Source organism: Ranitomeya variabilis, chromosome 6 (assembly GCF_051348905.1).
Source record: "Ranitomeya variabilis isolate aRanVar5 chromosome 6, aRanVar5.hap1, whole genome shotgun sequence".
NCBI lineage: Eukaryota > Metazoa > Chordata > Amphibia > Anura > Dendrobatidae > Ranitomeya > Ranitomeya variabilis.
The window spans coordinates 393,999,221-394,012,037 of NC_135237.1; the positions used below are offsets into that span (position 1 = coordinate 393,999,221).

At 40.1% G+C, this 12,817-nt stretch overlaps 1 protein-coding gene across 2 annotated transcripts in view; it reads left to right on the top strand.

Annotated features, from left to right (window-relative positions):
* LOC143782568 (cadherin-19-like) overlaps positions 1 to 12,817 on the top strand; it is a 352,880-nt gene that overhangs the window by 234,069 nt on the left and 105,994 nt on the right. For both annotated transcript variants that reach the window (XM_077270123.1, XM_077270124.1), the window contains 2 exons: positions 4,161 to 4,396; positions 5,873 to 6,006. In XM_077270123.1, coding sequence (XP_077126238.1) covers positions 4,161 to 4,396; positions 5,873 to 6,006 — 370 coding nt within the window. The remainder of the gene's footprint in view (positions 1 to 4,160; positions 4,397 to 5,872; positions 6,007 to 12,817) is intronic.

The window sequence follows — 12,817 nt, forward strand, 5'->3', positions numbered from 1 at the left end:
AGGCAGATACTGTGCGCTTGGTTACTGCTGATCTTCCAGGCTCAGCCATTGTAACCAGCACTGTTCTGCGGCAAGCAGATGCCCCTGGGACCAAGTCCTGCTTTTCCGCTACTGAGCATGCCCAGGGGATGACCTCTCATAGGAGGTCGGGGGTCACATGCTCAGATCCTGAAGCGGTTCCTATTAGACCACTAGGAAGGTCCTGGAGAGTTCTCTCTATAAAAGGTTTGCATGGCCGCACGGCCATGCGCTAGTATGAACCTATGTTTATGAGCTTAGCTACCTTGTGGTCTGTGTCTGCATGTGTTCAGGGTTGGCTGTATAGCCACTAGAATTCTGGCACCTCCAGAGAGGAGTTTGTGTATGTGAATTTAGGGCTGGTGTATAGCCACTAGAATTCCGGCACCTCCGGAGAGGAGTTGTTTGTGTGCTATGCTGACTGTATGACCACTGCATGCTATGTGCTCTGTTAGTTAGCTGTGATCCTCTATGAGGTTAACAGGGCACAGTGTTATCCTAATCCCGGCGACTCTGTGAAGCAACAGAGCTCGCTCCTATATAGACCGGGTGACTGAACCCATGTCTATTAAGGCGTTGTACCGCCATATAGTGCCGCCATATACTAGTGGCAGGTTCTACTCCTGCACGGTGGACCCCGGGCTGCGAACGCACCTATATTATCTCAATATTCACTCGGTGCGTTCCGCCAATCCTAACAGTGACTCAGGGGAAAAGTATCGAGCACGCTTCCTAAAATTTATTTAATACTTCATTCAAAGGGTTTGTTGGCAATGACAGCTTCAAGATGCCTCCTCTTTAGAAAATCTAGTGGCATGCATTGATCAGGTGTGATTTTTGCCCATTCTTTCACACAAACAATCTTTAAATCCTGAAAGATCCATGAGCTCCTTCTATAAACTCTGAGCCTTAGTTCTTCCATAAATTTTGCATTGGTTTCACATCAGATGGTTTTCTGGGCCATTCTAGCAGCTTTATTTCTGTTCTTTTATTAAAACAACTGAGAGTTTCCTTGTCTGTGTGTTTGGGATTATTGTCTTGCTGAAATGTCCACCCTTGTTTCATTTTTATCTTCCTGGTATATAGCAGCAGATTTCTATCAAGAATGTCTTGGTACATTTGATACAGAACAAAAATATATTTTTGTACCTTGTTAACTAGTGATGAGCAAGTATGCCCGTTACTCAAGTTTCTCTGACCATGTTAGGCAATCCCCACATGTTTTCCAGCTGTCTAGCAGCTGCAAATCATGCAGCTGTGTCAACATAAACTAAATCTCTGAGCACTCAGAAACACTCAGAGACCACCCGAGCATGCTCAGAGAAACTCAAGTAACGAGCATACTCGCGCATCACTAGTGTTAACCAGCAGATAGATAATTCTGATATTATTTAGACTATTTTAACAGTTATTCAAATCTTTTCACTCCTTTATCTGAAATCTTGAAGGGAGCATTGGTTTATCGTGAAATTATGTTCTTTTCACTTTTGGATTAAGGCACCAACAGTGCTCACTGAAGCCTTTCTATATCAGCTAAGGAATGAGCTCTTCAGACCATTTAGTGGCATCATAATCATGGACCAGGTGTTAATAACAGGACAATAAAACTTTCACACTCGTTATCTATGAAATTTTCAAAAATTTATGGCCACGACTGTTCTCTCCCTGTCCCACATCTATAGTTCTGTTTCACGTCACTTGTCTTATCTATTGCATTAGTCCTGTGTCCTGTTGTGCATAAATATGTGATTCTTCAGCTTTTGTGTTATTCTATGCCTGATGAACAGACCTGAGTAGTCTTGAAAGCTTGCAATTTGTTACCATCTTTTCAGTTAGCCATTAAAGGTATTAACCACTGAGGAGTCTTAGTACATTTGTCCTTCCATTCTTCCTTCAATTATATGATGTTTTCCAATGCCTTATATTGAAAAATGGCCCCATGCCATGATATTCCCACCTACAAGCTTCACTGTTGGCATCGTGTTTTGGGGGTGATATGCAGTACCTTTTGACTTTCAAACTTGGTGTGTATCATGACATCCAAAGATTTCACTTTTAGTTTCATTTGACCAGATTATATTCCAGGAGTATCTCATATGTTTGTATAAATGTTGTTAATCAAACTTTAAACCCACTTGTACATGCTTTTTGTTCAGCAATTGAATCTTAAACGGTGAGCTTCCAGGTCATGGAAGTTGAGTGCATTACTTATAGTTTTCTTTAAGCAATTGTACCTTCTGATTCCAGGTATTTTGTATCTCCCCAGTGATAGACCTTGCATCTTGGACAACTCTTCTGATAATTAGTTTCGCTCTTCTATTTGAAAACTTACACTTCCGGATTAAGGTGGCAACAGTGCTCACCAGAGCCTTCTGTATTTTAGAAATTGTTCGGTAATCCATCCCATCAGTATGTTTTGAAACAATAAGGTTGCAAAGGTCTTGAGACTGGCTCACTGACTTTACCCATCATGAAATGTTTCTTGTGTAGCACCTTGGTAATGAGCCACATTTTTAAAGTTGAACTAGCTGATAATATTTTTCACTAAGTGGCAGGATTACCTTTTAATTATTGATAGATTTTAGTTGGTGTCATGACTTTCTATGGCTTTTTGCACCTTTCTTTTTTCATATGTTCAATACTTTTGCCCATATCATTACTCATTATTACACATAACTTAATTTCTGGACATCTATGGTTTGATTTCTTTGAGTTTGTGGATTGGATAGGTTGTTCCCGATATCTGATGAGAATTTAATATCAATAGCACTTTTAGAAATATATTTACTTATAAAATTGGTCATGCATCCAATACTTACAGTGGCTTGGCTTATATTTATTATATTGTGAACATTTACAGTACATTGAAAAAGTGATTATACCTCATGAACTTTTCAACATTTTTAATGCATTTTACTTGGAATTTATGTGACATACCAACACAAAGAAGCAAGTATTTGTGAAGTTTAAAGGATATGATACATGGTTTTGTAAACAATTTAAAAATAAATAAAGCTGAAAATTGTGACAAGCATTTGTATTCTACATGGTTGCATTAATACTCTGACCAACTTCCATGTCCCTGCAGATGAAAAGCATCCCAACAGCATGATTTTGTCACCACTATATTTGATAGTAGGGATGGTATTTTCAGGTGGATTTTCGGTGTTTTCCGCCACATGTAGCATTTTGCAGTTAGCCTTAAAAGTTTCACTTTGGACTCATTGACCAGAGCACCTTCTTCCATATGCTAGCTGTGTCCTCTACATGGGCTTTTGCAAACTTCAAATTATTACTTAAGCTTGATTTAAAAAGTGGCTTTTTTGCCACTCTTCCATAAAGGTTAGATTTGTGGAGTATACGACTGATAGTTGTCTGGTGTGCAGATTCTCCCAACTGAGCTGTGGATATCTGAAGCTACTCCAGCATGATCATGGGCCTTATGGATGCTTCTCTAATTAGTGCTCTCCTTGATTGCATTGTCAGTTTAGGTGGAAATCCATGTCTTATTATCAATGCAGTTGAGTCATATTCCTTCCATTTTCGAATGGGGGATTAGACAGTGTTACATGAGATGTGCAGAGCTTGGGCTATTTAACTCTTCTCCACAATTTTATCCATGACCTGCCTGGTGTGTTTCTTGGTTTTCATGATGCTGTTTTTATCTCTAATGTTCTCAAACAAACCTCGGAGGCCTTCACAGAATAGCTGTAGTCATACTGATAATACATTATGCAAATGAGGATTCAATTTACTTATTATGTGAATTCTGGAGGTAATTGGTCACTCAGGATTTTATTTAGGGGCATCAGACTACAGAGACTGAATATGAATGCACATCACAAACAATGTATCAAAGTTATTGTGCTAGGTAAATGTGCCAATCATTTCCCTCGATAACATAATTTTTTTATGTCAAACTGGAGGGTCGCTTTGAGCCTATAACTGGTATAGGCTACAAAGGGTGATAATTTACATATATAATGTAATTATGAAAAAATTAATTTATTTGCACCTAAATTATTGATTTTTTTCAGTATATATGACTTTGAACTGTGTCTAGATGTAACGTATTTACACTAAATAAGCCTTTGTTTGACATTTTACTTAATTATATATTTTTATTCATGTACTATATGTAGCTTGTTGACTTTGAAAGCAGAAGTAGAAGATACAGCATTCAAGTCAGAGCTGAGAACAAAAACAATCCAGAACTGTTTGACACAGCTACCATAAGAATCTATGTTGTTGATGTCGATGAACCTCCTGTGTTTCTCGAAAGAGAATATGTAATGGAAATCCCTGAAAGTTCACCAGTTGGTTCTCATGTTGGTTCTGTCACTGCAAAAGACCCTGACAACACTGATACTATAATAAGGTGAAACATCTGTACAATAATATATTACTATGAATTATGTTGTCATGGAAATTGCCAAATAATGTCTATGTACATCATTACCATAATCATCATCAGGATATCGTACACAACAAGTGTTATTTGTTTGGTTTTGTATGTAAGGTTTTTGTAAACTGACAAATGGATATATAGTATTCATATGCAGATGTATCCATCCTTATTATTTCTATCCAGAGACGTGAGGTTTTGAAAAAAAAATGATTTTTTTAATACTTTGTCAAGATATGTTTAAGCCTTATGTGCCTTATGAATTCATTATTGCTTTTCACCAAACTTTTGCATGAATAACTTTCAATTAGAGACTTATTTATTTGCAAGTTTTTCATGAAAGGATTTGTGCCTTTTTAATGTTGTCTTTTGTTGTAAATGTTCTAATTTTTATATCAATGTGGCTTTTCCAAATGTTGGAGACAGATTCATCAGATGTGACTTTTGAAAAAAAATGTACTTCAGCTTGTGTCTGGGATAAATTTTGTTCCTTGGAAATATTTTGTAGAGATTTTGCAACATTTTGCTGAACATGTGAATTTTTGCTCTAAATTGGTGCAATAATGGTTAAGAGCAAAATTAAAGACCATTTTTTACTCTGCACAAAATTCACAAACTACTTTAAAATTTGGCACAAAACACGGCAATGAATACCACTTGACAAAATATAAAAGTGAGTCAACCCCTTCATGACACATGACATATATTTACGTTATAAGTCATGTCCCTGACTTTGATGGGTGATCTGAAACAGAACCTGTATCTTTCCCCCTATATGACTGCTGATTTAATCAGCTGTCATGTGCCTGTAAACACCGCTGTCTGTCTCTTACAGCAGGATTCAACAAGCACCAGCCGGTCATTGATTCCACCCATCGGCACCGCACTCATGTGATCGCGGGGCACCAATGTGTTTTCATGACAGCCGGGGGTTTGCAGAAGACCCATGCCTATTATTACGATACTCCTGTGACGTCGGCTCATTGCCAGCGTTTATAGGAGATCGTGATTTCTAGAACTTTTAGCATAGCTGATCCACTGCTATCTACAGCCCAAGTGATCTGATAATGAAGAGAATTCAATCCTATTTGAATAAAATCTCGTCTCTAATAAATATACATACATAAAAATTGCTAATTAGATACATACTGTATTCATGCACAAGTACATACAATCATATACATACTTACATAAAGATACTTGCACACACATGTACAAACATACATACAGCACATACTATATATAGAAAAAGCATTGCACACAAGTCATAATGTTATATTTTTATTTGAATAGCTATTCTAAATTTCTCAAATTGTCACTAAGAGAAGTATATTGTGAGATCTGTTAAATCGCATGTCAAACAGCTATCGCAGCTTAACTGCCACTATGCAAATGAGTCGAGAAAACATTAAGAGTTATTAATATTGATACAAAAATACTTTTCTCTAGGTATGCCATGCTACACACCAAGCACTACAGATTATTTGATATTTCTCCAAGTAATGGTTCTATCTTTACACTAAAATCTTTGGATCGAGAAGTGGATCATTGGTATAATATTACAGTAACTGCAACTGAGGCAAGTAAGTGATTCTTGCAATGTGTCTAGTTATTATATATCTATCTACAGGTGCTTCTCACAAAACTGAAATATCAAAAAGTTAATTTATTTCAGTTCTTCAATGCAAAAAATGAATCTCATATATTATATAGAGCCATTACAAACAGAGTGATCTATTTCAATTGTTTATTTCTGTTAATGTTGATGATTATGGCTTGCAGCCAATGAAAACTCAAAAGTCATTATCTCAGTAAATTAGAATGCTTTTATAACACCAGCATGAAAAATCATTTTAAAATCCGAAATGTTGGCCTACTGAAAAGTATATCCATAGGTGCACTTAATATTTGGTTGGGGCTCCTTTTGCATCAATTACTGCATCAGTGTGGTGTGGCATGGAGGCGATCAGCCCGTTTCACTGCTGAGGTTGTATGGATGCCCAGGTTGCTTTGATAACAGCCTTCAGCTCGAATACATTTGGCACTGTTAAATATTCTTATTTTCGCACATTTATTTAATCAGGACTTAACCAGGTGCATTACTTCTTAAAGAAAAATGTCATGATATTCTCATAAAAAGTGTAGTGGTTTATTGAATTGTCCACAGAAAAACCATATTGCAGCAAAACATAAAAATAGATGAAATAGTTACTAACAGATTGTCCATGTGTAAATATCAGCACTTGTTACTCATCTTTCCCAAAGTTCTGAATGGTAACAGCCGTCTGTCTATGTGAAATCTGAAATCATCATGGCTACCAGCTGTTGCTTCCTTGTGTGACTTGTCTGATGTCCATGGAGAATGATGGTGAAGGCAGGAAGTGACAGCCCCCACGTGACAAAAAGCCCCCACACCCTCCTAAGAGACGTTTATAAATGTGTCCCACAGATCACGTGTTCCCCTTTATATGGTGTTGACTTATACTCTGAGCTACATACACAGAAATAGCCCTTTGTAATGTCAGCAAGAAGCAATGTGCTCAGTACAGAATTGAGAATAAGAAAAATTCAATTATTAATTAATATTTAACAGGCACTATTCATTACTCGCATGAATATTGCGGTATTCGGGCTACTTGTTACTCTACGAGTGATTAGATATTTGCCTCGGTATATTTGAGTGACCTGCCCAGCATGATTGGTGCTTTATTTTCTGCCAATGAACATGCTGGGCTGGCTTGCCAATCACAGTGTTGTCTGCACCATCTTTGGTGTGACATTACTGTGATTGGCTGGCATTCTAGCATCATAGGGACTATTTAAAGGCTGCCGGTGCTATCTTGTGCACATTGCCGCTGGAACCAACATAGGGAGAGTATAGATTCAGCATAGAGAGAGTGAAAGGAGCATAGGGAGAGTGACAGAAAGTGAGCATTATATGTTCCAAAAAGCTCTTTTAAGAGCTGAAAATTAATTGTGAAGAGATTACTTGTTTGTTAGGTGGGGATGTAACTAAGGAGAGGTTTAATAGGAGGGAGGGTGAAAGGCAGGCAAATAGGTGTTCTCATCATAGCAAATACATGCTGCAGATCTCTGCTATTTTCCACTGTGTTGTATAGTAGTTAGTATTATGAACAGGTTGTGGAATTAGGGTAAATTAGGGAGGCTTTTACCCACTACCAAACTATAAAAATCATTTTTTTGTAGAGGGAAATAATATCAGGTGGTACCAGCATATACAAAACCATTTATTTGGGAGCTACATAATATTCCTGTGTAGCAGCCTATAATTATTAATTTTTTACAGCAAAATAATATTCCTCAGTGGCAGCATATAGTAACATCCATTTTGAAATGTAATTGCTAAATAATATGCCTCGTCTATTGCATAAAAAGCCTAATATTTGTCTAGCAGTTGTGCAACTGGTGCAATTCGGGTAGAGATAAACGTAAGTGACATTTTAGCTGGGGCAATCATTTTCATTACTCCACCTTTGGAGTGTGTCAGCAAAATGATTGCAAAAAATCCTAATTTTCTATTGGTTTAAAAAATACAATGTCTTTATCTAGCAGTTGTGCAACTGTCGCAATCCAGATACAGATAATCTTACATGACAATTTAGCAGTGGCAATAATATTCATTACTCCGCATTTGGAGTTTGTTAGCAAGGCGATCTCCAAAAAAATAGCCACACAGTGAATTTGTACATCAGACCTTTGTAATGGTACTTGTGAAAATTATAGCCAGGATTTTTTGGTTCGCAAGCATAACGAATTCAAGATGAGAAAGGGTGAGGTTAAGGGACGTGGATGTGGTTTTGCTCGCCAAGGCATGTGACAGATCCAAGGGTGACTTTTTCTCATTCTAGGTTCCTGTCAAAATTTGGTCAGCGAATTGTTTAGCTTACAAAACGCAGGTTTTGTAGCATCTTGTGGCCCTCTGAAAATTGTAAGCGATGGCCACATAATGACATGGTGGTGGACATAGTGGTAGTGGCAGGCTAAGGCAAAAATTAAAATGGCCATGTTTGAAATGGCATTGTAAAGGGATGGGTAATATGTATTTCACTGTTGTGAATTCTGTTGTGGGTTCTGCTCTTGGGCTCCCTCCGGTGGTTATAAGTGGTATTGCTGCTGTTTGTCCTTCACAGCAGTCATCAGGTGCTTCCACTTTGGACGGGGCTATTTAGTCTGGCTTCACCCTTTAGTGAGTGCCAGTTGTCCATTGTTTTTCTGGAGGATTCACATCTCTGCTTGGTTTCTCCTGCTGGATTGTCCAAATCATCAAAGATGAGTCCTGGCTTTGTTTTTGCAGTCCACATGCTGTGGACTTTATAGTTCAGTGAATTGCTATGTTTTTTCTTGTCCAGCTTTGTCTGTGTAAGGATTTATTCAGCCAAGTTGGAAGCTCTGGAGTCGCAGAGTTACCCTCCATGCCTTTAGTTAGGTGTGGAGATTTTTGTATTCTCTGTGGTGAATTTTTGTAGTAAGTTAATACTGACCGCACAGTACTCTGTCCTGTCTTTTCTTTCTAGGTAGCGTGGCCTCCTTTGCTAAATTCTGTTTTCAGTCTGCGTTTGTAATTTCCCTCTCCTCTCACAGTCAATATTTGTGGGGGGCTGTCTTTCCTTTGGGGATTTTCTCTGAGGCAAGATAGTTTTCCTGTTTCTTTCTTTAGGGGTAATTAGTCCTCTGGCTGTGACGAGGTGTCGAGGGAGTGACAGGAACATCCCACGGCTACTTATAGTTGCGGTGTTAAGTTCAGGGTCTGCAGTCAGTATAGAGGCCACCTACTCCAGAGCTCGTCCATGCTGCTTCTAGGCCACCAGATCATAACAGTACAACTGGCCAACAATGAGTTAACCGCATCTCAAAAGAAGGGAAAGAAAGTGCTGAGCCATTTTTTTTTCTGTACTCTGTTGTGTTTTTTTTTCCCTCTTCACCTCTGGGTGGCTCAAGAGTTAGGCGCTGACATGGATGTTCAGGGACTTGCTTCTCGGGTGGATCAACTTGCTGCTAGAGTACAGGGTATTTCTGATTATATCGTGCAGACTCCTGTTTTAGAGCCTAGATTTCCTACCCCCGATCTGTTTTTTGGGGACAGGTCCAAATTTTTGAGCTTTAAAAATAACTGTAAACTGTTTTTTGCTCTGAAGCCCCGTTCCTCTGGTGATCCCATCCAGCAGGTAAAAATTGTCATTTCTCTGTTGCGTGGCGACCCGCAGGATTGGGCATTTTCCCTGGAATCTGGGAATCCGGCCTTGCTTAATGTAGACACCTTTTTTCAGGCGCTTGGGTTATTGTATGATGAACCTAATTCTGTGGATCATGCTGAGAAAACCTTGTTGGCCCTGTGTCAGGGTCAAGAAGCGGCAGAATCATATTGCCAGAAATTTAGAAAATGGTCTGTGCTTACTAAGTGGAATGAGGATGCTTTGGCGGCAATTATCAGAAAGGGTCTTTCTGAATCTGTTAAAGATGTTATGGTGGGCTTCCCCACGCCTGCAGGTCTGAGTGATTCTATGTCTCTGGCAATTCAAATTGATCGGCGCTTGCGTGAGCGCAGAGTTGTGCACACTATGGCATTGTCTTCCGTGCGGAGTCCTGAGCCAATGCAGTGTGATAGGATTGTGTCTAGAGCTGAACACCAAGGATTCAGACGTTAGAATAGGTTGTGCTTTTACTGCGGCGATTCTGCTCATGTTATTTCTGATTGCCCTAAGCGTGCCAAGAGAATCGCTAATTCTGTTACCATCAGTACTGTACAACCTAAATTTCTGTTATCTGTGACCCTGATCTGCTCATTATCATCATTCTCTGTCATGGCATTTGTGGATTCAGGCGCCGCTTTAAATTTGATGGACTTAGAATTTGCCAGACGTTGTGGTTTTCCCTTACAGCCTTTGCGGAGTCCTATCCCTTTGAGGGGTATTGATGCTACACCATTGGCTAAAAATAAACCTCAGTTTTGGACACAGTTAACCATGTGCATGGCACCAGCCCATCAGGAAGATTGTCGTTTCCTGGTGTTGCATAATTTGCATGATGCTATTGTGCTGGGGTTTCCATGGTTACAGGTACATAATCCGGTGTTGGATTGGAAATCTATGTCTGTGACTAGTTGGGGTTGTCAGGGAGTTCATGATGATGTTCCTCTGATGTCAATTTCCTCCTCCCCCTTTTCTGAAATTCCTGAGTTTCTGTCAGATTTCCAGGATGTTTTCGATGAGCCCAAGTCCAGTTCCCTTCCACCGCATAGGGACTGTGATTGTGCTATTGACTTGATTCCAGGCTGTAAGTTTCCTAAGGGCCGACTTTTCAACCTGTCTGTGCCTGAACATGCCGCCATGCGGAGCTATGTAAAGGAGTCTTTGGAGAAGGGGCATATTCGGCCATCTTCTTCTCCATTGGGAGCAGGTTTTTTTTTGTTGCCAAGAAGGATGGCTCCTTGAGACCCTGTATTGATTATCACCTCTTGAATAAGATCACGGTCAAATTCCAATACCCTTTGCCTTTGCTTTCTGATTTGTTTGCCAGGATTAAGGGGGCTAGTTGGTTTACTAAGATTGACCTTCGAGGGGCATATAATCTTGTTTGTATTAAGCAGGATGACGAATGGAAAACTGCGTTTAATACGCCCGAGGGCCATTTTGAATATCTTGTGATGCCATTCGGACTCCCTAATGCCCCATCTGTGTTTCAGTCCTTCATGCATGATATTTTTCGGAATTATCTTGATAAATTCATGATTGTATATTTGGATGATATTTTGATTTTTTCAGATGATTGGGAGTCTCATGTGAAACAAGTCAGGATGGTATTTCAGGTCCTTCGTGATAATGCCTTGTTTGTGAAGGGGTCTAAGTGCTTCTTTGGAGTACAGTAGGTTTCTTTTTTGGGCTTCATTTTTTCTCCATCATCTATAGAAATGGATCCGGTTAAGGTTCAGGCCATTCATGATTGGATCCAGCCCACATCCGTGAAGAGCCTTCAGAAATTTTTGGGCTTTGCTAATTTTTATCGCCGTTTCATTGCCAACTTCTCCAGTGTGGTTAAACCCCTGACCGATTTGATGAGGAAGGGCGCTGATGTAGCTAATTGGTCCTCTGAGGCTGTTTCTGCCTTTCAGGAGCTTAAGCGCCGATTTACTTCTGCCCCTGTGTTGCGTCAGACGGATGTTTCTCTTCCTTTTCAGGTTGAGGTTGACGCTTCTGAGATTGGGGCAGGGGCCATTTTGTCTCAGAGGAATTCTGATGGTTCCTTGATGAAACCGTGTGCCTTTTTTTCTCTAAAGTTTTCGCCTGCGGAACGCAATTATGATGTCGGCAATCATGAGTTGTTGGCTATGAAGTGGGCATTTGAGGAGTGGCGACATTGGCTTGAGGGGGCCAAGCACCGTATTATGGTCTTGACCGATCATAAGAATCTGATTTACCTCGAGTCTGCCAAACGGCTGAATCCTAGACAGGCCCGATGGTCCCTGTTTTTCTCCCGTTTTGATTTTGTTGTCTCGTATCTTCCGGGTTCTAAGAATGTTAAGGCTGATGCCCTCTCTAGGAGTTTTTTGCCTGATTCCCCTGGGATTCTTGAGCCGGTTGGTATTCTGAAGGAGGGGGCGATTCTTTCTGCCATCTCCCCTGATTTGCGACGGGTTCTTCAGGAGTTTCAGGCTGATAAACCTGATTGCTGTCCAGCGGGAAACTGTTTGTTCCTGACAGATGGACTAGTAAAGTGATTTCTGAGGTTCACTGTTCTGTGTTGGCTGGCCATCCTGGGATTTTTGGTACCAGAGATTTGGTTAGTAGGTCCTTTTGGTGGCCTTCTTTGTCACGGGATGTGCAATCTTTTGTGCAGTCCTGTGGGACTTGTGCGCGGGCCAAACCTTGCTGCTCCTGCGCCAGTGGGTTGCTTTTGCCTTTGCCGGTCTCTGAGAGGCCTTGGACGCATATTTTTATGGATTTTATTTCGGATCTTCCTGTTTCCCAGAGGATGTCTGTTATCTGGGTGGTCTGTGACCAGTTTTCTAAGATGGTTCATTTGGTACCTTTGCCTAAATTGCCTTCCTCTTCTGAGTTGGTTCCGTTGTTTTTTCAGCATGTGGTTCGTTTGCATGGCATTCCGGAGAATATTGTGTCCGATAGAGGTTCCCAGTTTGTTTCTAGGTTTTGGCGGTCCTTTTATGCTAAGCTGGGCATTGATTTGTCTTTTTCTTTCATCCTCAGACAAACGGCCAAACCGAGCGAACTAACCAGACTTTGGAAACTTATTTGAGATACTTTGTGTCTGCCGATCAGGATGATTGGGTGGCTTTCTTGCGATTGGCCGAGTTTGCCCTTAATAATCGGGCTAGTTCTGCTACCTTGGTTTCACCATTCTTTTGTAATTCTGGGTTTC